Source organism: Salmo salar, chromosome 18 (genome assembly GCF_965601325.2).
Source record: "Salmo salar chromosome 18, fSalSal1, whole genome shotgun sequence".
NCBI classification, from domain to species: Eukaryota; Metazoa; Chordata; class Actinopteri; order Salmoniformes; family Salmonidae; genus Salmo; species Salmo salar.
In genome coordinates this window covers 3,411,009-3,437,462 of record NC_138308.1, presented here as the reverse complement: position 1 = coordinate 3,437,462, position 26,454 = coordinate 3,411,009, and the positions used below count along the sequence as shown (strand labels likewise).

Below are 26,454 nucleotides of genomic sequence, written 5' to 3'. Positions count from 1 at the left end.
TAATGGGACGGATGGTAGAGGCGGGTTACCCACTCGCCGACATATTCTCACAAGGCACCCAGATCTGCTTCCCCCCTGTATCGGCGTCTCCTCTTCATGCGAATGACAGGGATTTGCGCCTGGTCCGGTAGCAGCAGTAAGTCCTTCGCGTCTGACTCGTTAAAGAAAAAATTATTCATCCTCCAGTTTGAGTTGAGTAATCACTTTTCTAATACCCATAAGCTCTTTTTGGTCATAAGAGACAGTGGCAGATGGAGGACGAGGGAGAGCTTTGTACGCATCTCTGTGTGTGAAAACATTATGGACAAAATAAGTTACAAACACACAAAAACGGCAACCATACTCTCCGGCACCATTCTTCCACCCCTCCTCCCTCCTGTACTCTCTCTCTCTCTCTCTCTCTCTCTCTCTCTCTCTCTCTCTCTCTCTCTCTCTCTCTCTCTCTCTCTCTCTCTCTCTCTCTCTCTCTCTCTCTCTCTCTCTCTCTCTCTCTCTCTCTCCTCTCTCTCTCTCTCTATATATATATATATATATATCCCCTCACCCATCTCTCTCACACTCTCCCTCTCCATCCCCCCTATTTCTCTTTATCCCCCCACCTCTTTCTTTCTCCAGACCAGCCAATTAGCCCAGTGACCCGGACAATTTATGTTCCCTCTATGATTTAGCCCCCCTGAAATAATACAATAAAGGAATAAGGAGGTCCTGGAGAGCACAGTAGCAGCCCTCCATTTATAGTATTCCCTTTTGTGCAATCTATCCATTGTGGTGGCCATAGCCTAGGAGTGCATCCCACATGGCACCCTTTTCCCTTTGTAGTGCATTATAATAGTAATAGGGTGCCATTTATGACATCCTATGTAATTAAGGCTCAGTGACAGCATGCAGGTATGGATGTGTGAGCCGATCGGTTCATCAGTTTTCTCCTATCACAGCCATTAAACTCTGTAACTGGGTTAACGTCACCATTGGCCTCATGTTGAAATCCTTGAGCAGTTTCCTTCCTCTTTGGCAACTGAGTTAGGAAGGACACCTGTATCTTTTTAGTGACTGGGTGTATTTATTAATTACAAAGTATAATTAATAGTTTTACTATGATCAAAGGGGTATTCAATTTCTGCTTATTTTTTACCCATCTACCAAAAGGTGCACTTTTTGCAAGGCATTGGAAAACCTCCCTGGTCTTTGTGGTGTAATCTGTGTTTGAAATTCATTGCTCGACTGAATGACCGTACAGATAATTGTATGGGTGGTATACAGAGATGAGGTAGTTTTAAAATATCAGGTAAAAAAAAAATGTTATTCCAAAACATGCATCCTGTTTGCAACAATGCACTAAAGTAATACTGAAAAGAAAATTGGCAAAGCAATTAGCTTTTTGTACTGAATACAAAGTATTATGTTTGGGGCAACTCCAATAAAACACATTACTGAGTACCACTCTCCATATATTCAATCATAGTGGTGGCTGCATCATGTTATGGGTATGCTTGCAATTGTTTAGGACTTGGGCCAAATCTACACTGGAGTTGCTCACCAAGAAGACCGTGGAAAATGGTTGTCTAGCAATGATCAACAACTAATTTGATAGAGCTTGAATAATTTTTTTTATAATAATGGGCAAATGTTGCACAGTCCAACTGTGGAAAGCTCTTAGAGACTTATCCAGAAAGACTCACAGCTGTAATTGCTGCCAAAGGTGTTTCTACAAGGTATTGACTCAGAGTTGTGAATACTTATTTATATTAGATATTTCAGTATTTCATTTTCAATACATTTGCAAACATTTCTAAAAACATGTTTTCACTTTGTCATTGTGGGGTATTGTGTGTAGATGGTTGACAAAAAAATTTGATTTTTCTCTCCTCTTCCATAGCCTCCAACCAGCCTCCACGCTTCCAGAACTACTTTTTCCACTCCTACCTTCTCATCTATGAGAACACACCAGTTGGTGAGTCTTTCAGTGTGTGTGACTATATCTGATGTCATTTACTCTGCACATTGTGTGTCAACGTCCCAAGTTGTGGAATTCAGCAGACCATCCAGTCTTCATTTGTGATTTAGAGAGATATGGAAGATTAGAGAGATATAAAACGTTAGAGTCACTGGTTCAGGTGTGAATTACTCTGCTTTAGAGAAAGAAGAGGAAGGAAAATGTGTGACAAAGACCGGTAGAACGCATGTCTTCACATGCGTTCTACCGGTCTTTGTCACACATTTTCCTTGAGGAGTATCTGACGATAGAGAGAGAGAGAGATATATATAGAGAGAGATGTTTTGTAGTTGTGATCAGAATAGCCTTCTAGGCCTGGATGCTTATGCATAGTTGACTCAAAGGTTGTAGGAACAACTTCACTATCACATGGAGTCTTCCGTTTTTATGCCTTGTATTTCTCATATCACGGTATCAATGTGGGGCAGTTTTGATGTCATTGATGAGATCTATGTTTAACCTCTATGGGCTAGGTGGGACGAATTCGTCCCACCTACGTAACAGCCAGTTGAAGCCTGTGGCGCGATTTTCAAATACCTTAAAAATCCTATTACTTCAATTTCTCAAACATATGACTATTTTACACCATTTTATAGATACACCTCTCCTGAATCGAACCACGTGGTCCGATTTCAAAAAGGCTTTACAGCAAAAGCAAAACATTAGATTATGTTAGGAGAGTACCCTGCCAAAGAAATCACACTGCCATTTTCAAAGCAACTAGCATCACAAATACCCAAAACACAGCTAAATGCAGCACTAACCTTTGACAATCTTCATCAGATGACACTCCTAGGACATCATGTTACACAATACATGCATTTTTTGTTCGATAAAGTTCATATTTATATATAAAAACAGCATTTTACATCGGCGCGTGACGTTCAGAAAATATTTTATCTCATGCTTCCGGTGAATCAGCGCTACAATATACAAAATTACTATTCGAAAACATTGTTAAAATGTGATATTGTCATTCAAAGAATTATAGATTAACAACTCGTGAATGCAACCGCATTGCCAGATTTAAAAATAACTTTACTGGGAAATCACACTTTGTAATAAACGAGGTGCTATGCTCAGAAAAATAGGCTAGGCAATACAGGTTAGCGCCATCTTGGAACCATCTAAAATCAAATTTACTATTATAAATATTCCCTTACCTTTGATTATCTTCATCAGAAGGCACTTCCAGGAATCCCAGGTCCACAACAAATGCAGTTTTGTTCGAAAAAGTTAATAATTTATGTCCCAAAAGCTCCTTCTTGTTAGCACGTTCCGAAGGCTACTCATAATATACTGAAGCGCGCGGGACTTGTCGTCACGAATGTGCAAAAAATATATATTTACGTTCGTTCAAACATGTCAAACGTTGTATGACATAAATCCTTAGGGCCTTTTTCAATCAGAGCTTCAATAATATTCAAGGCGGACGATTGCATTGTCTTACTAAACATTTCGGAATGAAAGGGTACCCACGGGCGACCGCGTCATAGTAGTAATGGCCCTCCCCGTATGACCAACTTTCCAGGCCTCTCGTTCGGTCAGTTTTTACCGGAGAAGACTCAAACCACTTTGTAAAGACTGTTGACATCTAGTGGCAGCCTTAGGAAGTGCTAAATGAATCCTAACTCACGGTGTGTTTCATAGGCAAAGTGTTGAAGGTGATTCCACAAATCAGATTTCCACTTCCTGCATGGAATCTTCTCAGGTTTTGGCCTGCCATAGGAGTTCTGTTATACTCACAGACACCATTCAAACAGTTTTAGAAACTTTAGAGTGTTTTCTATCCAAATCTACTAATAATATGCATATTTCCGTTCCTGGGCCCCAGTAGTAGGCCGTTTAATTTGGGTACGTTTTTCATCCGGCTGTGAAAATACTGCCCCCTACCCTAGTGAAGTTAATTTCGCCTACTGTTCTGACTTGATGGTGCACATGTAGACTTGGTGTACAGGGAGAATACTGTAAGAACGGTCCATGTTCTGAATTCTGTCGCTGTACATTTCAAAAGTGCTAAACAAATAGTTATATTGACTATGTCCATCCTAGCTCACTCATTGATGTCGTAACCAAAATTACGGATTACCTCTTGCTTGTCGTCCCCTTATGCCATATTTGTACATCTCAATTGTCAGTAGAAGCCACATTTGTTTAAGCAAGTCAGCTGTCACGCCCTGACCTGAGAGAGCCTTTTTTATGTCTCTATTTAGGTTTGGTCCGGGTGTGATTTGGTGGGCATTCTATGTCCTTTTTTCTATGCTTTGTATTTCTTTGTTTTGGCCTGGTATGGCTCTCAATCAGGGACAGCTGTACATCGTTGTCGCTGATTGGGATTCATACTTAGGTAGCCTGTTTTCCTTTAGGGTTTGTGGGTAGTTAATTTCGGTTTAGTGTTTTGCACCTGACTGTCGGTTTCTTGTTTTTTTGTTTAAAGTGTTCTATCTTTAATAAATTCATGATGAGCACTAACCACGCTGCGCCTTGGTCTACTCTCTTCAACGACGGCCGTTACAGAACTACCCACCTACAACGGATCAAGCAGCGTGGTAAGGAGGAGCAGAGGGTTCAGGACTCCTGGACTTGGGAAGAGATACTGGATGGAAAGGGACCCTGGAGACAGGCTGGAGAATACCGCCGCCCGCCGGAGGAGATAGAGGCAGCGAAGGCAGAACGACGTTTCTGGGAGGATCAGCTGGCAAGGCAAGAGGAGGAGAGGCAGCCCCAAGATTTTTTTTGGGGGGGGGGCACACGGGACGGTCGGCAGTGCCGAGGATGGAACCAGAGCCAGTCGGGGTGAAGTTGGAAGGGAGCGAAGCAGAGACAGTTAACCTCTTGGGGCTAGGTGGGACGCTAGCGTGCCACCCGTGGTGCACTCCATCAACAGCAGGTGCATTTCAAGAGCGGCAAATTTGAATCCAAATAAATGTCAAAATTCTAATTTTTCAAAAATACAACTATGTTACACCATTTGAAAGATAAACATCTCCTTAATCTAACCACGTTTTACGATTTCAAAAAGGTTTTACGGCGAAAGCATAAATTTAGAGTATGTTAGGACAGTACATTTACAAGAGTTGTGTGTAATGTTTTGTCAAGTCAAAGACAGGGTCACCAAAACCATAAAACCAGCTAAAATGATGCACTAACCTTTTACAATCTCCATCAGATGACACTCCTAGGACATTATGTTAGACAATGCATGCATTTTTAGTTCTATCAAGTTCATATTTATATACAAAAACAGCGTTTTACTATGGCATTGATGTTGAGGAAATCGTTTCCCTTGAATAACCGGCAGTCAAGTCAGCGTCAGAAATTAAATAATTAAAATTAGAAAACATTGGTAAAATATTATATTGTCATTTAAAGAATTATAGATTTACATCTCTTGAACGCAATCAACTTGCCAGATTTAAAAATAACCTTACTGGGAAATCACACTTTGCAATAATCTGAGCACTGCGCCCAGAAAAATACGCGTTGCGATACAGACTAGACGTCATGTTGGGGAGATCTAAAATCGAAAATACTATGTAAATAATCCATTACCTTTGATTCTCTTCATCAGATGTCACTTCCAGGTATCACAGGTCCATAACGAATGTAGTTTTGTTCAAAAAAGCTCATCATTTATGTCCAAAAATCTCCGTCTCGTTAGCACATGATGTAAGCCAGCCGGACTTCTCGTCATGAACGAGGGGAAAAAATATATTTCCGTTCGTTCAAACATGTCAAACGTTGTATAGCATAAATCATTAGGGCCTTTTTTAACCAGAACATGAATAATATTCAAGGTGGACGAATGCATACTCTTTTATAACGTATTGGAACGAGGGTACCCAACATGAACTAGCGCGCCAGGTGTCTAATGGGACATCACCGTTCCATGGCTCTTGTTCGGTCAGATCTCCCTCCAGAAGACTCAAAACACTTTGTAAAGGCTGGTGACATCTAGTGGAAGCAATAGGAAGTGCCAAAATATTCCTAAACCCCTGTGTTTTTCAATGGGATAGGTTTAAAGTCAATACAACACATCAGGTATCCACTTCCTGTCAGAAAATGTCTCAGGGTTTTGCCTGCCAAATGAGTTCTGTTATACTCACAGACACCATTCAAACAGTTTTGGAAACTTTAGAGTGTTTTCTATCCATATATAATAAGTATATGCATATTCTAGTTACTGGGTAGGATTAGTAACCAGATTAAATCGGGTACATTTTTTTTATCCAGACGTGCAAATGCTGCCCCCTAGACCCAACAGGTTAAGGAGTTGATGGGGAAATTGGAGGAGAGAGATATGAGAGAGTTGCTGTGTTGGTGCATGAGGCACGACATTCGCCCTACGGTGCGTGTCCTCGAATTGATGTCACCTGAGTCAGCTCTCCATACTCGTCCTGAGGTGCGTGCTAGCCTTCTGGTGAAGACTGTTCCAGCCCCACGCACCAGGCCTCCTGTGCACCTCCCCAGTCCTGCACGTCTTGTGCCTGCTCCCAGGGCCAGGCCTCCTGCATGTCTCCCCAGCCTGGTGGGTCCTGTGCCTGCGCCCAGAGCCAGGCTTCCTTCATGTCTCCCTAGCCTGGTGAGTCCTGTGCCTGCGCCCAGAGCCAGGCCTCCTGCATGTCTCCCCAGCCTGGTGAGTCCTGTGCCTGCGCCCAGAGCCAGGCCTCCTGCATGTCTCCCCAGCCTGGTGGGTCCTGTGCCTGCACCCAGAGCCGGGTCTCCTGCAAGTCTCCCCAGCCAGAGTCGCCCGCCTGTCCTCCGGCGCAGCCAGAGTCGCCCGCCTGTCCTCCGGCGCAGCCAGAGTCACCCGCCTGTCCTCCGGCGCAGCCAGAGTCGCCCGCCTGTCCTCCGACGCAGCCAGAGTCGCCCTCCAGTCCGGGGCCCCCAGCCCCAAGAGTGTGCAAAGCTGTCATCAAGGCAAAGGAGGGCTACTTTGAGGAATCTCAAATGTATTTTGATTTGTTTAACACTTTTTTGGTTGCTACATGATTCCATATGTAACTCACCACCTGGATTCGGTTTTACATTGCAAAATTTGAAATTGGGATTTTTATATGTGTAAAAAGTAGAGACTCAGCTACAAAATGGTATATCACACACTGCATTTTTTAGGAACAAGGGGAAAGTAATCCTGCTTTGAAAGTTGATAAACTTGTAAACTCACTCTTGGGAAAAGGGCCTTTGAATGTTTTGGTACCTACTGGAGAGGTCTCCTTTGTCTAAACCCATTCAACATTGTTCACATTCTCTTAAGCCAGCCCCACCCATCTCTTTACGGATTCACATGTGAGGTCATGTGCTAAACAGTGAGTAGTGTAGTAAAGATTAAGACTAAAAGTGGTAGTAGCCTACAATAAGGAACAATTCCAGGTTAACAGAAAGTGTTCAGATAAAAGTATTTAAAAAATATTAGATGACACTTACCCAGACACACTTTTCTAAATTGATGGGTCATATGAAATAAATGCTGTAACCCCCAGCCACACCCAGTGCTGGAAAAAGTACTAAATTGTCATACCTGAGTAAATGTAAAGATACCTGTGCTCTGGTGCTGTGACAGGCACAATACCAGAGCACAAACCTGTTCTTGTCTGCAGTTATCACAATTCAGGTCCACAGGTGTTTCCCCAACTCTGTAGTTGGTGAAAAAATGGTGCATGTAGTTGATGACTGCGCTGCTGCCTTTGCTGGATGACATGCCTTCATCAATCAAGTAGTTGGCTTGTTGTGGTATTCTTTTACAGCAGACACCAAACAAGCCACACTTGCGAGGAGTTAAAAAGTAGATGGGACCTGGCTGCATAGGTTCAGAAGGATGGATAGTGCACCTACAAACAACAAAATAACATTAAGATAAATTACAATTAATTGTCTCACCCCGTCAATCTGTCTTTACACAGCTCAGTGAAAGGTATTTGCCTGCCTCCCATAAATATATAATTATTTTTAGTGTATATCTATACAACCATCTATGTCCTTAATCGGTATAAAAGAGGAAATGTTGCTTACTTGTTGAGCAAAATCAAAGCTGTAATGCATCCTGATGTCTTTGCTTGCTGGCTCAGTAGGGGCCCCCAGAGACAACTGCAAGTCTTGACAGGTGGTCTTGCAGTCAGCAACCATCTTCTGGGAGACAGACCGCTCACTCTGAACAAGCAAGATATGCTGCTCTTGCTTCTTCAGCTTGGCTTACTTAACAGCTTCTGGCAGAATGGCAGATCTGAAGACCTAATAGTTGTTCCTCTGGCACTGCCAGCACAGGTCTGTCCTGGGCTTAGTGCTTGAGAAGTGGGGCAGCAATTTTCTACACAGATTCCTGAAGGAAGACAGCCCGACCATACGTACCTCTGGAAAATACAGAAATAATGTGAGATCAATAAATGTAGTCCCAATCATGTTGGAGGTCAATTAAACAATCAAAATGTGTTTATGCTTTACATACCAAGTGTTGTCATCGATTCCTTGTAGAGACGCCACACTGTTGCTTTTGTCACATGGGATGGCAGCCTTTTTCCACCAAAGTGTTTGTGTCCTGGTGACGTCCTGGTAACACTATCCTCTGTGTAGTTGTTGATGAAGTTCACCACTCGCTGCAAGTCCTCATGCTTCAGGTGTAACCTGTGCTTGGGCCAGCTCTCTTTGATGTGAGGCATTAGACAATTCTCCTTGTATGACAGGTGGAGGAGAGTCAGGCGTGTTCTTCTGATTGATGCTGAAAGACAAATTCCAGATACAAATATTTTAGCATTATTATACAATAGATGTGAATTGGCATTCTGAGAACATCACTACACACAGTTAATACACGTAATGTTAGCTAGCTATCCAGCCATCTAACGTTAGCTGGCTAGCTAACAGCAAGCTTTAACTAGCAATACAAACCGATTTTCATAGCTAGCTAAAGTTAACCAAATAGTTTCAATGTTAGCTAGTTAGCTAGCTAACATTAGAATATAACTAGCAATGCGAAATGACATTCTGAGAAAACATCACTAACATTACACACACTTCATAGATGTAAGTTAATGTTAGCTAGCAAGCCAGCTATCTAACCTCCGCTAATGTTAGCTAGCTAACAGCAAGCTTTAACTTGGGGACTTTTGTTTAGACATGTAACGTTAACATTAGCTAGCTAGCTAAAAAATTTACTAAAATCCCAATCCATAGAGTCAGCATGGCATGATCGTCCTCCAGAAAGATGTCCATCACAACTTTTTCCCACTGACCTTTGTCGATAGCGCCTGAGAAATTCAGGGCAACAATGCTTTTGAGAGCAGTAGCAACATATTTTCAGTTCTCCATGACTAACGTTATATATTTAGAGAAAACTGCAGTAGAAAGGATTATCTACACATAACGAGAAGCTCATTTTATAGATACAAGATGCTACACCAACCCAAACTCATCTCTCGGCATGTCTAGCCACTCATTATCTCAGCCAATCATGGCTAGTGGAAGGTTGCTGGCTTTTTCTGTGGCTAAACCAACTAGGCTCGTAATAAGTATTTGGTCCCATATGCATAGCACACAATGATTGCATGTTAATTACATTTACAATGACTCTACACATTTGTTGGATGCATTTGCTGTTTGTTTTGGTTGTGTTTCAGATTATTTTGTGCTCAATGAATGGTAAATAATGTATTGTGTCATTTTGGAGTTACTTTTATTGTAAATAAGAATATATTATTTTTCTAAACACTTCTACATTAATGTGGGTGCCATCATGATTATGGATTGTCCTGAATGAATCATTAATAATGATGAGTGAGAGCGTTAGAGGCGTAAATATCATACCCACAAAACAATGCTAACCTACCATGTTATTGTAAAGGTTTGTGCATCTGTAATTTTGTCACAAATGAGCAAAGGCGATTCGGCCAATATGGGTAGCCTACATGGGTCCAATGTTTTAACTCGTATTGGGCCCACATCATGCCAATGTGAGCATGTTTGCTGGCAAAATATGGGCTTATTTCAGGAAAATTGACGTCTGCCTTCACCAGGTTATTTTTTATTTATTTAACCTTTATTTAACTAGGCAAGTCAGTTAAGAGCAAATTCTTATTTACAATGATGGCCTATCAAAAGGCAAAAAGGTCTCCTGCGGGGATAGGGGCTGGGATTAAAAATAAAAATAAATTAATACAAAATATAGGCCAAAACACACATCACGACAAGAGAGACAACACAACACTACATAAAGAGAGACCTAAGACAACAACATAGCATGGCAGCAACACATGACAACACAGCATGGTAGTAACACAACATGGTAGCAGCACAAAACAGGGTACACACATTATTGGGCACAGACAACAGCACAAAGGGCAAGAAGGTAGAGACAACAATATATCCCGCAAATCAGCTACAACTGTCAGTAAGAGTGTCCATGATTGAGTCTTTGAATGAAGAGATTGAGATGATACTGTCCAGTTTGAGTGTTTGTTGCAGCTCGTTCCCATCGCTAGCTGCAGTGATCTAAAAAGAGGAGGGACCCAGGAATATGGGCTACCCACACTGCGTCACACCAGGTGAAAGCTATGATCCCTTATAGATGTCACTTGTTAAATCCACTTAAATCAGTGTATATGAAGGGGAGGAGAAAGGTTAAATAATAATTTTTAAGCCTTGAGACAATTGAGACATGGATTGTGTATGTATGCCATTCGGAGGGTGAATGGGCAAGACAAATTATTTGTGCCTTTGAACGGGGTATGGTAGTAGGTGCCATGTGCACCGGTTTGTTGTCAGGCTCAACAGGTTCCTGTGTGTATCAACAATAGTCCACCACCCAAAGGACATCCAGCCAACTTCACAAAAATGTGGGAAGCATTGCAGTGCAACATGGGCCATCATCCCTATGGAATGCTTTCTACACCTTGTAGAGTACATGCCCAAACTAATTGAGGCTGTTCTGAGGGCAAAAGAGGGGGCTGCAACTCAATATTACAAATGTGATCTTAATGTTTTGTGCACTCAGTGTATACTGAAGTGTCAGTGTCAATGTTAACTATTCTGTAATGTGGACCACACATGCCCCCTGGTGACGGGAGGTTTGAGACTGTCTGTGCCCTTCATTTCTGTGTCCCTCTCCATTACCTGTCTCCCAATCAGTACCTCTAACTGTTCTGTCAATAAAAATGATAAAATACAGAATGAGATCAGAGCTCCCGGTAAGTAATGTAATGTTGCTTTGGATAAAATACACCATATGTTTATCAATATTGGTTTCAACTTCCCAACATAAATGCTGTTGATATGTCAACACATGTGCTATAAGTGTTGGAGTACAGGATTCATATTTTGGGGAAAATTTTTATACCGAGAATAATTCATATTTATCAAATACTGCAAAATCGTAAGTGCCCATTTATAGTGTTTAAAGTGTTTAAAAAAAAGATATGGTCACTATGCCAGTGTTCTCCGCAAATAAGAGGGGTGCTGTGCCTCCTTGTCGGCTTGGCTGTGCCACTATTTAAATATCTATGGCAGGACTTGAACATTTCTCCTCTAGCCATGATCCCCAACACCTTGACATAGCTTGAAGAAATTTGAAAAGAATACTGGGCAAATATTCCACAATCCAGGTGTGCAAAGCTCTTAGAGTCTTACCTATAATCGCTGCCAAAGGTGTTTCTAACTTGTTTTGACTCAGGCGTTGAATACTTAAAGTGATATTAGTGTTATATTTCTCATTAATCTTAAAAGAATATTAGCATTTTTCTTCCACTTTGACATCAGAGTATTGTGTAAATTGTTGACAAAAATGAAAATGAAATGCATTTTAATCCTACCTTGTAACACAATAAAATGTTAAGAAATTCAAGTGCGTGGATAATTCTGACAGGCACTGTATAAAACAGCAGTAAGGAGTCAATGGTATCTCAAGTCGATATCTGCATCCGAAATACCACCCTATTCCCTATACTGCACTACTTTTGACCAGGGCCCATATAGTAAGCCCATAGGGCTCTGGTCAAAAGTAGTGCACTTTATAGTGAGTAATTTAGGATGCATTTAATGATTCTCTTTTATTCTATTTTTTCATTTTTGGTGGTTGAAGTGATTGACGGAGCAATTTGAGGATGCCTGGCTTTTCATCACCTAGCCAGGGCTCTCAGGGGCTTTGAATTAAAAACATATAGGTCTATAGAATCTGTCACATCATATAGGTTGTTTTTTATATCACATATACCCTCTACTATCCCCCTCCTGCCCTTGTGCACTCTTAATCTGAGTTTTGGGAGTGTTCACTAACTTTTTCCTGCAGTTTGAGTGAGGATGGGATGAAATTGTGTGTGTATGTGTGTGTACTTGATGTACTCTGCACTCTACGTGTGAGCAGCTCATTTCCCTAACCACTAACTCGTCTCTCCCCACTGTGCCGTCTGGTCATGAATCACAGTGTCCTCTCTGCAGGCAGCCGGCTGGCTCCTGCCCAACACCCACCACCATTGGTGCAGTGGGCAGTCAGTCATGTCCCAGTGTGGTCCATGATGGCCGCTGTCATGGGCCCTGTGATGGCTTGTTCAGTGGGGTGATTATGAGGGCGGGCTGAGTGATTGGACAGTGACTATTTGTCAAGATTATTGTTTATTAGCTCAGCAGATGTCCTCGTCCTGGAGGGCCTCTAGTACATCCACAATGATGCCACTGAAGCTACACAGACAGGCCTGTCAAACTGTAGGAGAGCGTGTGGAAGGGGGAGGGGTGTGTGCACGTGTGATGAGTTGAGGGCATAACGGACTGAAGGGTAGGAGGACCTTACTACTCTCTATAATGGCATAGGAGGATTTGAGGTCTGGAGGGTAAACTGAGGTTTTACTGCATACAGTCTCAGACAGACAAGTTGCATAATAATATATGCCATTTAGCAGACACTTTTGTTCAAAGCGACATACATTTTTCTATTGGTGGCTCCAATGGTATTTGAACCCATTAACCTGACCAACTCAGCCACACAGGACTCAATAGATATACCGACTGTAGAAGGGACTGCATTACTTGATCTTTGGTGATCAAGTTTCCGCAATGGCCCTGATTGGTCTGTTTAAGTGACCGTGCTGGTTGCCGTGTGTCTTGTAGATGACGTAACAGTGTGGGGAATGCTTTGGGACAGGTGAGGACGGGGCCACTATGTGTCAGCAGACACCCTATCCCGTGGCCCTGTGGTGGCCTGACTCAAACTGACACACACATAGGGGCAGATCATGATTTTCAGATGTGTGTGTGAGAGTGATGTACAGAAGCAGCTTTTCCCTTTGTGTATTGCCCCTACCTACCCTTCCATCCCTACACTCCATATCTTCACTGCCCTCTCCCCCTGGGCAGAGGATCAGTAGCTGGGCTGCCTCCACCACCGGGCCCCGGAGCCTCTAGCCCTAGCCAGCCCCAGCCAGAGGGTGCCCATGTGTATTTATGAAGGAACATCAACATCTGACCACTACATGGATATTTGATCTGAGGCTGCAGCGTCTCCTCTCCTCCCTTTTCACTGGAAGAGGTCTGGTCTAGACATGGGAGATGCTTGACACATACAGTACAGCGATAGTGTTCACAGGTTGTCTTGGTGTTTGGCTATACACTGAAGTCTAGGTTGTTTGATGAATATAAATATTTTACTGAAGAGTTTCTTATTTCAGGGACGTTCCTACTGGGCACACCATGTCATTTCAACGTGGATAATTGGGAATTATTTAGTTGATGTTGATCAATGAGATTCCAACTTATTTTCACCCACTCAAAAAGACGGCCAAAAGTTTGTTGAATTTCCAATGTGTTATCACTATGCTTTCAACCATTTTAAAAGATCAAAGTTCAAGTGGGAATACAATGTCAGATTTGTTGTTTATTTAAACAAATGAATGTATCACTGTAGGACTTACCCCAATTATTCGACTGGTCGATTGTTTGGTAGATAGGCTGTTGGTCGACCAATATTTTTTTTAGTCGAGCAGTAGCAAATATATATTTTTTATGGCACACGAGATACCTGTCTTATTCGGGCCAATCTCATTGAATTTATCCATTGCAGAGGCCACAGGATGACAGTCCAAGAAGAAGCAGACCCAGCTAACAATGAGGAATCGACCCAGAAGCAGCCCTCTTCCGTGGGGCCGGAACTTATTTGAACCGGCCCGGATTCGGGTGTCGGACTCGCCCCGGAATCAAAATGAATGACTGCCCAGAATCAGCCCAAGTACATCGGGCCGTTTCTGTCTACCGGCATCTTACCAGAATTCCCCAGAAGCGGCTCGATGCAATTCTAAATATATGTATACAAATTTACCCGTTTTAGTCATTTTAAATATTACTATTATACATTTTATACATAGAAATGATACCCATGCACAATTTTTAAAATAATTTTATTTATTTATTTTTACCCCCTTTGCGTCATATCCAATTGTCTTTTTCCATCGCTGCAACTCACATACGGTCTCTGGAGAGGCAAAGGTCGAGAGCCGTGCGTCCTCCCCACCAAGCCGCACTGCTTCTTGACACAATGCACGCTTAACCCGGAAGCCAGCCACACGAATGTGTGGGAGGAAACAACGTACACCTGGTGACCGTGTCAGTGTGCATGCGCATGGCCTGACACGGCAGTCGCTACAGCGCGATGGGACAAGGACATGCCGGCCGGCCAAACCCTCCCCTAACCCGGACGACGCTGGGCCATTTTTGCGTCACCTCATGGGTCTCCCGGTCATCGAATCAGCATCTGTAGCAATGCAGTTTGCACTGCAATGCAGGGTCTTAGACCGCTGTGCCACTCAGGGGGCCCCATCCACAACGGTTTTAATGCTTATCCTCTATGGGCTAGGTGGGACGCTTGCGTCCCACCTACTCAACAGCCAGTTGAATCCTGTGGCGCATTATTCAAATACCTTAGATATGATATTACTTCAATTTTTCAAAAATATGACTATTTTACACCATTTTAAAGATAAGACTCTCGTTAACCTGTTGGGGATAGGGGGCAGTATTGACACGGCTGGATAAAAAACGTACCCGATTTAATCTGGTTAATACTCCTGCCCAGTAACTAGAATATGCATATAATTATTGGCTTTGTATAGAAAACACCCTAAAGTTTCTAAAACTGTTTGAATGGTGTCTGTGAGTATAACAGAACTCCTATGGCAGGCCAAAACCTGAGAAGATTTCAAGCAGGAAGTGCCTGTCTGAGAAGTAGTGTTTCATCTTGGCTCTTTTTATTGAAGACTCAGGATCTGTGCAATAACGTGACACTTCCTACGTCTTCCATAGGGTCTCAGAGCCCGGGAAAACGTTGAACGATATCGAGGCAGGCTCTGGCTGAAACACTTTATCGCTTTTGGCAAGTGGCCACTCAGAGTACTATGGGCTTAGGCGCGTGCCCGCTTCGAACCGAATGCTTTGTTTTCCTTTGTCTGTTTATCTAAACGCAGATTCCCGGTCGGAATATTATCGCTTTTTTATGAGAAAAATGGCATAAAAATTGATTTTAAACAGCGGTTGACATGCTTCGAAGTACGGTAATGGAATATTTAGAATTCTTTTGTCACGAATTGCGCCATGCTCGTCACCCTTATTTAGCCTTTAGGATAGTGTCTAGAACGCACGAACAAAACGCCGCTGTTTGGATATAACGATGGATTATTTTGGACCAAACCAACATTTGTTATTGAAGTAGAAGTCCTGGGAGTGCATTCTGACGAAGACAACAAAGGTAAGAACATTTTCTTATAGTAAATCTGACTTTGATGAGTGCTAAACCTGCTGGGTGTCTAAATAGCTAGCCCTGTGATGCCGGGCTATCTACTGAGAATATTGCAAAATGTGCTTTCACCGAAAAGCTATTTTAATATCGGACATATCGAGTGCATAGAGGAGTTCTGTATCTATAATTCTTAAAATAATTGTTATGCTTTTTGTGAGCGTTTATCGTGAGTAATTTAGTAAATTCACCGGCAGTGTTCGGTGGGAATGCTAGTCACATGCTAGTCACATGCTAATGTAAAAAGCTGGTTTTTGATATAAATATGAACTTGATTGAACAAAACATGCATGTATTGTATAACATAATGTCCTAGGGTTGTCATCTGATGAAGATCATCAAAGGTTAGTGCTACATTTAGCTGTGGTTTGGGTTTATGTGACATTATATGCTAGCTTGAAAAATGGGTGTCTGATTATTTCTGGCTCGGTACTCTGCTGACATAATCTAATGTTTTGCTTTCGTTGTAAAGCCTTTTTGAAATCGGACAGTGTGGTTAGATTAACGAGAATCTTATCTTTAAAATGGTGTAAAATAGTCATATTTTTGAAAAATTGAAGTAATAGCATATCTAAGGATTTGAATAACGCGCCACAGGATTGAACTGGCTGTTGAGTAGGTGGGACGCAAGCGTCCCACCTAGCCCATAGAGGTTAATCTAACCACACTGTCCGATTTCAAAAAGGCTTTACAGCAAAAGCAAAACATTAGATTATGTCAGCAGAGTACCCAGCCAGAAATAATCAGACACCCATTTTTCAAGCTAGCATATAATGTCACACAAACCCAAACCACAGCTAAATGTAGCACTAACCTTTGATGATCTTCATCAGATGACAACCCTAGGACATTATGTTATACAATACATGCATGTTTTGTTCAATCAAGTTCATATTTATATCAAAAAACAGCTTTTTACATTACCATGTGACTAGCATTCCCACCGAACACTGCCGGTGAATTTACTAAATTACTCACGATAAACGTTCACAAAAAGCATAACAATTATTTTAAGAATTATAGATACAGAACTCCTCTATGCGCTCGATATGTCCGATTTTAAAATAGCTTTTTGGTGAAAGCACATTTTGCAATATTCTCAGTAGATAGCCCGGCATCACAGGGCTAGCTATTTAGACACCCAGCAAGTTTAGCACTCATCAAAGTCAGATTTACTATAAGAAAAATGTTATTACCTTTGTTGTCTTCATCAGAATGCACTCTCAGGACTTCTACTTCAATAACAAATGTTGGTTTGGTCCAAAATAATCCATCATTATATCCAAACAGCGGCGTTTTGTTCGTGCGTTCTAGACACTATCCTAAAGGGTAAATAAGGGTGGCGAGCATGGCACAATTCTTGACAAAAAAATGCTAAATATTCCATTACCGTACTTCGAAGCATGTCAACCGCTGTTTAAAATCAATTTTTATGCCATTTTTCTCATAAAAAAGTGATAATATTCCGACCGGGAATCTTCTTTTAGGTAAACAGACAAAGGAAAAGAAAGCATTCGGTCGAAGCGGGCACGCGCCTAAGCCCATAGTACTCTGAGTGGCCACTTGCCAAAAGCGATAATGTGTTTCAGCCAGAGCCTGCCTCGATATCGTTCAACTTTTTCCCGGGCTCTGAGACCCTATGGAAGCCGTAGGAAGTGTCACGTTATTGCACAGATCCTGAGTCTTCAATAAAAAGAGCCAAGATGAAACACTACTTCTCAGACAGGCCACTTCCTGCTTGAAATCTTCTCAGGTTTTGGCCTGCCATAGGAGTTCTGTTATACTCACAGACACCATTCAAACAGTTTTAGAAACTTTAGGGTGTTTTCTATACAAAGCCAATAATTATATGCATATTCTAGTTACTGGGCAGGAGTAGTAACCAGATTAAATCGGGTACGTTTTTTATCCAGCCGTGTCAATACTGCCCCCTAGCCATAACAGGTACATTTTGTATATTTTCTACATTGTAGAAAAATAGTGAAGACATCAAAACAATGACATAACACATAACATAGAATCATGTAGTAACCAAAAAAAGTGTTCATCAAATCAAAATAGACTTTATATTTGAGATTCTTCAAAGTAGCCAACCTTTGCCTTGATGACAGCTTTGCACACTCTTGGCATTCTCTCAACCAGCTTCACGAGGTAGTCACTTGGAATGAATTTCAATTAACAGGTGTGCCTTGTTAAAAGTTAATTTATTTCCATCTTAATCCGTTTGAGCCAATCAGTTGTGTTGTGACAATGTAGGGCTGGTATACAGAAGATTGCCCTATTTGGTAAAATACCAAGTCCATATTATGGCAAGAACAGTTCAAATAAGCAAAGAGAAATGAAAGTCTATCATTACTTTAGGCCAGTCAATCCAGAAAATGTCAAGAACTTTGAAAGTTTCTTCAAGTGCAGTCGCAAAACCATCAAGCGCTATGATGAAACTGGCTCTCATGAGGACCGCCACAGGAAAGGAAGACCCAGAATTATCTCTGCTGCAGAGGATAAGTTCATTAGAGTTAACTGCACCTCAGATTGCAGCCCAAATAAATGCTTCACAGAGTTCAAGTAACGGACACATCTCAACATCAACTGTTTAGAGGAGACTGCATGAAATCAGGCCTTCATGGTCGAATTGCTGCAAAGAAACCACTACTAAAGGACACCAATAATAATAAGAGACTTGCTTGGGCCAAGAAACATGAGCAATGGACTTAAGACCGGTGGAAATCTGTCCTTTGGTCTGATGAGTCCAAATTTGAGATTTTTGTTTCCAACCGCCATGTCTTTGTGAGACGCAGAGTAGTTGAACGGATGATCTCCGTATGTGTGGTTCCCACCATGAAGCAAGTAGGAGGAGGTGTGATGGTGTGGGGGTACTTTGCTGGTGACACCGTCAGTGATTTATTTAGAATTCAAGGCACACAACCAGGATGGCTACCATAACATTCTGCAGCGATACACACTCCCATCTTGTTTGCTCTTAGTGAAACTATCATTTGTTTTTCAACAGGACAATTGACCCAAAACACACCTCCAGCCTGTGTAAGGGCTGTTTGACCAGAAGGAGAGTGATGGAGTGCTGCATCAGATGACCTGGCCTCTACAATCACCTGACCTCAACCCAATTTCGATGGCTTGGGATGAGTTAGACCTAAACCGCAAGGTGAAGAAAAAGCAGCCAACAAGTGCTCAGCATATGTGGGAACTCCTTCAAGACTGTTGGAAAAGCATTCCAGGTGAACCTGGATGAAAGAATGCCAAGATTGTGCAAAGCTGTCATCAAGGCAAAGGGTGGCTACTTTGAAGAATCTATAAAATGTAATATATTTTGATTTGTTTAACACTTTTTTAGTTACTGCCTGATTCCCTATGTGTTATTTAATAGTGTTGATGTCTTCACTCTTGCTATACAATGTAGAAAATAAAGAAAAACCCGTGAATGAGTAGATGTCCAAACTTTTGACTGGTACTTTATATACAATGTGTTCAAGGTTGATCCTCGGGGGCCTCCCTAGTTAATGTCATGTTGACAACAGGCTAGTTAATAAAGTAGTTTTGACTATACAGTACTAGCTTGGTTGTCAGTCATCAGTCATTACACTATCCTGTTGTAAATAGTGGATGGTAGGCCCCTTACTTGCCCTGGATGGTGTGAGCTGTCTGGCTGGTGTAGGTGAGCAAGGAGTGGCAGGAAGCAGAAGATCCAGTGAATGGTTCGTATTTTAAGGCTCTTGGAGCAGGTGCAGATATTTGCAAAATATACAAATCATCCAACAAGATGCTGGACCAGGCTTAAAGTAAAAAATAAAAAATAAAAAGTCAAATTAATATAAAGATTGACTATCAGTCTGACTAGCCCCTAGGGCTCACAACAACCCTAACTAACCCCTGCAACTCCCATAAAGCTCAACACCTGAGCATATTCCTGTCACCTGGCGGAGACCAGAAACACTTGTATTAATAGAAAGCACTTTGTCAAACTAAGCCAATAAACACTTAGCAAAATACACAACTCTACAATAACAGTTTAGATACTATAACCTGTATGATACAGAAATATATAGAGTACTTTTAAAAGGCTGGACTAGAGCAGAAACTCTTTCCCCCCAATTAGTAGCAGAGTGTCCCTTAATTAATGAGCAGACCATGGTCACATGCTCGCTTGGTGGCTACGCTCCTCTACATGCTACAAGACAGATCTCACACAAAATGTTGTAAGTACTGCTTTAGACTGGCAAAAGTGTTGCTTTACACTAACAACATACCTAACAAACTGATTTCTGATTTACTTTTCATGTCTTATGTAATTTATTTATATGTTTAGAAATTATTTATAATAGGTCAATCACAGGTAACACACTCAATCAAAAATAAATATTTGGTGAGGTGACCAAGCAATTATATAACCATGCATACTTTGCAATGGGACTAGTGAGGAAGCACAGTTAGGTTTCTCACACCTGATGTACAGTAACACTTAAATTGAGGAGGTAAACAATCACTTAATATAACAGAGGTGCATTCAGAAAGGCTTTAATTTGCAGTGACCCTGTATCCTAGTAACAATTTCAGCTGGATGATTTGAATGTATACCCCGCTCATTACCTTTTCTGACATCTAAGTAAGGGATAAACACCAACATTCTGTACATTACCTTGGAAATAATGGACACGCAGCGGGATGTGGCGTTTATCCCACTTATACCACATTTGCCAAAGAAAACAATTTGAAAGCACACATTTACTGGTATGAATACTTTCTTTAAATGTATACTTTCATTTGTATAACCAAATTCATACTTTCTCATCTTTTGGTTGCTAGAGGATTGTAAGATGGCACCAGAGCAGAAGGCAGACGTTTTACGTGCCCCCAACCGATTGTGTTTTATTGTTCGTTTATCTGCGTTGTTTGTAACTTATTTTTTTACTCTTTTTGTACATAATGTCGCCGCTACCGTCTCTTATGACCGAAAATAGCTTCAAGACGTCAGGTCTGCGATTACTCAACACGGACTAGCAGAATCCTTTTTCTTCTTTCATGACTCTGACGAGCCCAAGGCGGAGGATATATACGGCTGCCTCGGGAACAGTCCCCGACCCCAGTGATGTGCGTGAAGAGGAGGCAGAGAAAGAGAGGCCAGAGAGTGGGCTGCCTTCTGAGAAGTCGGAGGCGATCGAATAAACCCCGACTTCCCTCAATTCTGCTAGCAAACATGCAATCTTTGGACAAGAAAATCGACGAGTTACTGGGAAGATTAAACTACCAACAGGACATTAAAAACTGTAACATCTTATGCTTCACGGAGTCGTGGCTGAATGATGACAATATCAACATACAGCTGGCTGGTTATACGATGTACCGGAAGGATAGAACAGTGGCATCTGGTTAGACAAGGGGCAGCAGTCTATGTATTTTTTTGTAAACAACAGCTGGTGCAAGATATCTAAGGAAGTCTTGAGCTATTGCTTGCCTGATGTAGAGTTTCTCATGATAAGTTGTAGACCACACTACCTCCCGAGAGTTTTCATCTGTATTCTTTGTAGCCGTTTACATACCACCACAGTCAGAGGCTGGCACTAAGATAGCATTGAATGAGCCCTATTCCGCCATAAGCAAACAAGAAAACGCTCACCCAGAGGTGGCACTCCTAGTAGCCGGGGACTTTAATGCAGGGAAACTTAAATCAGTTTTAGCAAATTTCTATCAGCATGTTAAATGTGCAAACAAAGGGAAAAGAACTCTGGACCACCTATGCTCCACACACAGAGATGCATACAAAGTTCTCCCTCGCCCTCCTTTTGGCAAATCTGACAATAATTCCATCCTCCTGATTCCTGCAACCAGGTTTTGGGTGTGTCCCGGGATAAATACACCTTCATTGAGGAGACTCTCTCCATGCAGACACACTGTTGGATTTTGGTTGTGACATTTTTGTGGCCGTTTTGTTTGTTTGCTTTGGCACCTTTCAACACCCCTCATTATCACATATATGCACACAACCACTCACTTACACTACTGATTACTGACTACACACACCATTGTTAATTTATTTAGGTTACTTCAATTAATAAATATATTTTTGTTATTCCTTATCTCCCGTTGTCTCCCTTTTTGTTATGGGCTTCGAGCCGGTTCGTGACACTACATCAATAAAATAGTGGCCAGATGAAGCAAAAGGACTGTTTTGTTAGCACAGACTGGAATATGTTCCGGGATTTCTCCAATGGCATTGAGGAATACACCACATCTGTCATTGGCTTCATCAATAAGTGCATCGATGACGTCGTCCCCACAGTGACCGTAGGTATATTCTCCAACCAGAAGGCATGGATTACAGGCAGCATCCGCACTGAGCTAAAGTCTAGACCTGCCGCTTTCAAGGAGCGGGACTTTAACCCGGAACCTTATAAGAAATCCCGCTATGCCCTCCGACGAACCATCAAACAGGCAAAGCATCAATACAGGATTGGTCCAAGACGCTTCTAAACAGCTTCCACATCCAAGCCATAAGACTCCTGAACATCTAATCAAATGGCTACCCAGACTATTTGCATTGCCCCCCCCCCCCCCCTACACACCACTCTCTGATGTCATCTATGCATAGTCACTTTAATTAATTCTACCTACATGTACAGACTACCTCAACTAACTGGTGCCCCTGCACATTGACTCTGAACCGGCACCCCCTGTACATATTGTTCTTTTTTTACTGCTGCTCTTTAATTAATTGTTACTTTTCTCTCTTATTCTGGTTCATATTTTTTTAAACTGCACTGTTGGTTAGGGGCTCGTAAGTAAGCATTTTACTGTAAGGTCTACACCTGTTGTATTCGGCTCATGTGACTAATAAAATTGGATTTGATTTAGAGACGCAACCCAGTCATTTGTTCACTACGGCTACACAGTCACTACCTCTGCAGCCAGAATAACAGCAAAGTTCATTCCGTTGCGTTTGTTTAAGCACTTATACAACAGTTGCCAAAGAAAACAATACTAAGCACAGATTCACCGGTATAAATTAAAAACATTTGTTGCTATTTTCATTTACATTAACAAATTCATACTTTCTAATCTTTTGGTTGCTAGAGACGCGACCCAGTCATTCGTTCGATTAGTTTGATATTTCTGGACGTGACCCAGTCGTTCGTTCTTTAACCTCTCTGGGCCAGTGGGACGCCCACCTACTCAACAGCCAGTGTAATCCCGTGGCGCGATATTCAAATACCTTAGAAATGCTATTACTTCAATTTCTCAAACATATGACTATTTTACACCATTTTAAAGACAAGACTCTCGTTAATCTAACCACACTGTCCGATTTCAAAAAGGCTTTACAACGAAAGTAGAACATTAGATTATGTCAGCAGAGTACCCAGACAGAAATAATCAGACACCCATTTTTCAAGCTAGCATATAATGTCACATAAACCCAAACCACAGCTAAATGCAGCACTAACCTTTGATGATCTTCATCAGATGACAATCCTAGGACATTATGTTATACAATACATGCATGTTTTGTTCAATCAAGTTCATATTTATATCAAAAACCAGCTTTTTACATTAGCATGTGACTAGCATGTGACTAGCATTCCCCCCGAACACTTCCGGTGAATTTACTAAATTACTCACGATAAACGTTCACAAAAAACATAACAATTATTTTAAGAATTATAGATACAGAACTCCTTTATGCACTCGCTATGTCCGATTTTAAAATAGCTTTTCGGTGAAAGCACATTTTGCAATATTCTGAGTAGATAGCCCAGCCATCACAGGCTAGCTATTTAGACACCCACCAAGTGTGGTACTCACCAAACTCCGATTTACTATTAGAAAAGTTTGATTACCTTTGCTGTTCTTCGTCAGAATGCACTCCCAGGACTTCTACTTCAATAACAAATGTTGGTTTGGTTCCAAATAATCCATAGTTATATCCAAATAGCGCCGTTTTGTTCGTGCGTTCAAGACACTATCCGAAGGGTAAAGAAGGGTGACGCGCCCGACGCGTTTCGTGACAAAAATTTTCTAAATATTCCATTACCGTACTTCGAAGCATGTCAACCGCTGTTTAAAATCAATTTTTATGCGATTTTTCTCATAGAAAAGCGATAATATTCCGACTGAGAGTCGTTGTTTTCGTTCAAAGAGAGAGAAAGTAAACATGGTGTCGGCTCGTGCACGCGCCTCCAGTCTCATTGTCCTCAGATCGACCACTATCCAAATGCACTAATGTTTTTCAGCCATGGCCTGCAAAGCCACCATTCATCGTTCTGGCGCCTTCTGAGATCCTATGGGAGCGTTAGAAAATGTCACATTATGCCAGAGATCTTTTGGTTAGAGATGATCAAGAAGGCCAAGAAATAGTCAGAGAGAGCGCTTCCTGTTTGGAATCTTCTCAGGTTTTGGCCTGCCAAATGAGTTCTGTTATACTCACAGACACCATTCAAACAGTTTTAGAAACTTTAGGGTGTTTTCTATCCAAATCAAACAATTATATGCATATTCTAGTTACTGGGCAGGAGTAGTAACCAGATTAAATCGAGTACGTTTTTTATCCGGCCGTGCAAATACTGCCCCCTATCCCCAACAGGTTAAGTTCCGTTGCCTGCTCACTGTCAACGTTCTTATCCTTTGCTTGCTAGCTAGCCATTAACACTGACTGTTAATTACGAGGAGATCACATTGCATGTCAAACACTAGGCTAGAAGCTAGCTAAATAGTCTGTTGCTAGCAAACCTGCCAATATGACAACCATTTTAAAAGATATATATCAGCGGCTGGAAAAAGCTGGTCAAACTAGAAACATGTGGGACGATTTGACAGCTTTAGCGGCGGAGGGGACAGGACAAATTCCTGTTCATCGCTCACCACATTAGGTCTTCAGATGCTCCCCAAAAAGATGTGTCTGCAAAAACAAATCAATGTTCTCTAGCTAGCTAAGTTTTTTCCTTGTTCGACCAGCATTTAGAATGTATCCAATTTTAGTTTGTGTGGATGTTGGTTTAGCTTTCTGTAACTTTGTAGCAAGTATGGTCTGCAATTGTAGGCGCATATTTCGTCATGATTGCAAAGTGTCACGATAGCTTTTCCAACTGTCCCAATATTTTTTCCAACTGTCCCATTATCTGGTTTTAATGTCCAGTATTCAAAAATGCTGTGGTATAAGATAAGTGAATGATCCTGACTAATACAAAACAAATAGAATGTGATAGCTTCTGTTAGTAAACATTCGCAAACGGTTTGCCATGTTGATTGTACCTCAGATGTGAGTAAGGCTTCTGTTTGTGGCGAACATGTTACCTAGTAACAATTTCAGTTGAATAATTTGAATGAATATTCCAAAATATTACAGGCTGTAAATAGCTCATTTTTGTACTGGTAACTCTCTGAGTTAGTGGTTGCTGTCTAGCAGTCTGAAGGCCTTGAGATAGAAGTGTTTTTTCAATCTCTCGGTCCCAGCTTTGATGTACCTGTACTGACCTCGCCTTCTGGATGATAACGGTGTGAACAGGCAGTGGCTCGGTTGGGTGTTGTCCATGATGATCTTTTTGGCCTTCCTGTGACATCGGGTGCTGTAGGTGTCATGGACGGCATGTAGTTTGCTCCCAGTGATGCGTTGTGCAGACCGCACCATCCTCTGGAGATCCTTGTGGTTGAGGGCGGTGCAGTTGCCGTACCAGGCTGTGATACTGCCCGACAGGATGCTCTTGATTGTGCAACTGAAACTTGGGTGACAAGCCAAATTTCTTCAGGCTCCTGAGGTTGAACCATTTCAGTTTGTCTGTGATGTGTACGCCAAGGAGCTTAAAACGTTCCACCTTTTGCACTGCTGTCCCTTCGATGTGGATAGGGGGGTGCTCCCTCTGCTGTTTCCTGAAGTCCACGATCATCTCCTTTGTTTTGTTGATGTTGTGTGAGAGGTTACTGTTCTGATGCCACACTCCAAATGCCCTCACCTCCTCCCTGTAGGCTGTCTAATCATTGTTAGTAATCAAGCCCACTACTCTTGTGTCGTCTGCAAACTTGATGATTGAGTTGGAGGCATGCATGGCCACGCAGTCATGGGTGAACAGGGAGTACAGGAGAGGGCTGAGCACACACCCTTGTGGGGCCCCAGTGTTGAGGGTCAGCGAAGTGGAGATGTTGTTTCCTACCTTCACCACCTGGGGGCGGCCCGTCAGGAAGTCCAGGACCCAGTTGCACAGGTCGGGGTTGAGACCCAGGGCCTCCAGCTTGATGATGAGCTTGGTGGGTACTATGGTGTCGAATGCTGAACTGTAGTCAATGAACAGCATTCTTACAAAGGTATTATTTTTATCCAGATGAGATAGGGCAGTGTGCAGTGTGATGGCAATTGCTTAACCTCTCTGGCTAGGTGGAACGCTTGCGTCCCACCTACTCAACAGCCAGTTGAATCCCGTGGCGCGTTATTCAAATACCTTAGAAATGCTATTACTTCAATTTCTCAAACATATGACTATTTTACAGCATTTTAAAGACAAGACTCTCGTTAATCTATCCACACTGTCCGATTTCAAAAAGCCTTTACAACGAAAGCAAAACATTAGATTATGTCAGCAGAGTACCCAGCCAGAAATAATCAGACACCCATTTTTCAAGCTAGCATATAATGTCACATAAACCCAAACCACAGCTAAATTTTACATTTTTACATTTACATTTAAATCATTTA

At 41.9% G+C, this 26,454-nt stretch overlaps 1 protein-coding gene across 1 annotated transcript in view; it reads left to right on the top strand.

The window, feature by feature from the left end:
- The window catches only part of LOC145861720 (cadherin-23), a 385,582-nt gene that overhangs the window by 96,325 nt on the left and 262,803 nt on the right, over positions 1-26,454 (top strand). The window contains exon 3 of the mRNA XM_082964671.1: positions 1,877-1,951. Coding sequence (XP_082820797.1) covers positions 1,877-1,951 — 75 coding nt within the window. The remainder of the gene's footprint in view (positions 1-1,876; positions 1,952-26,454) is intronic.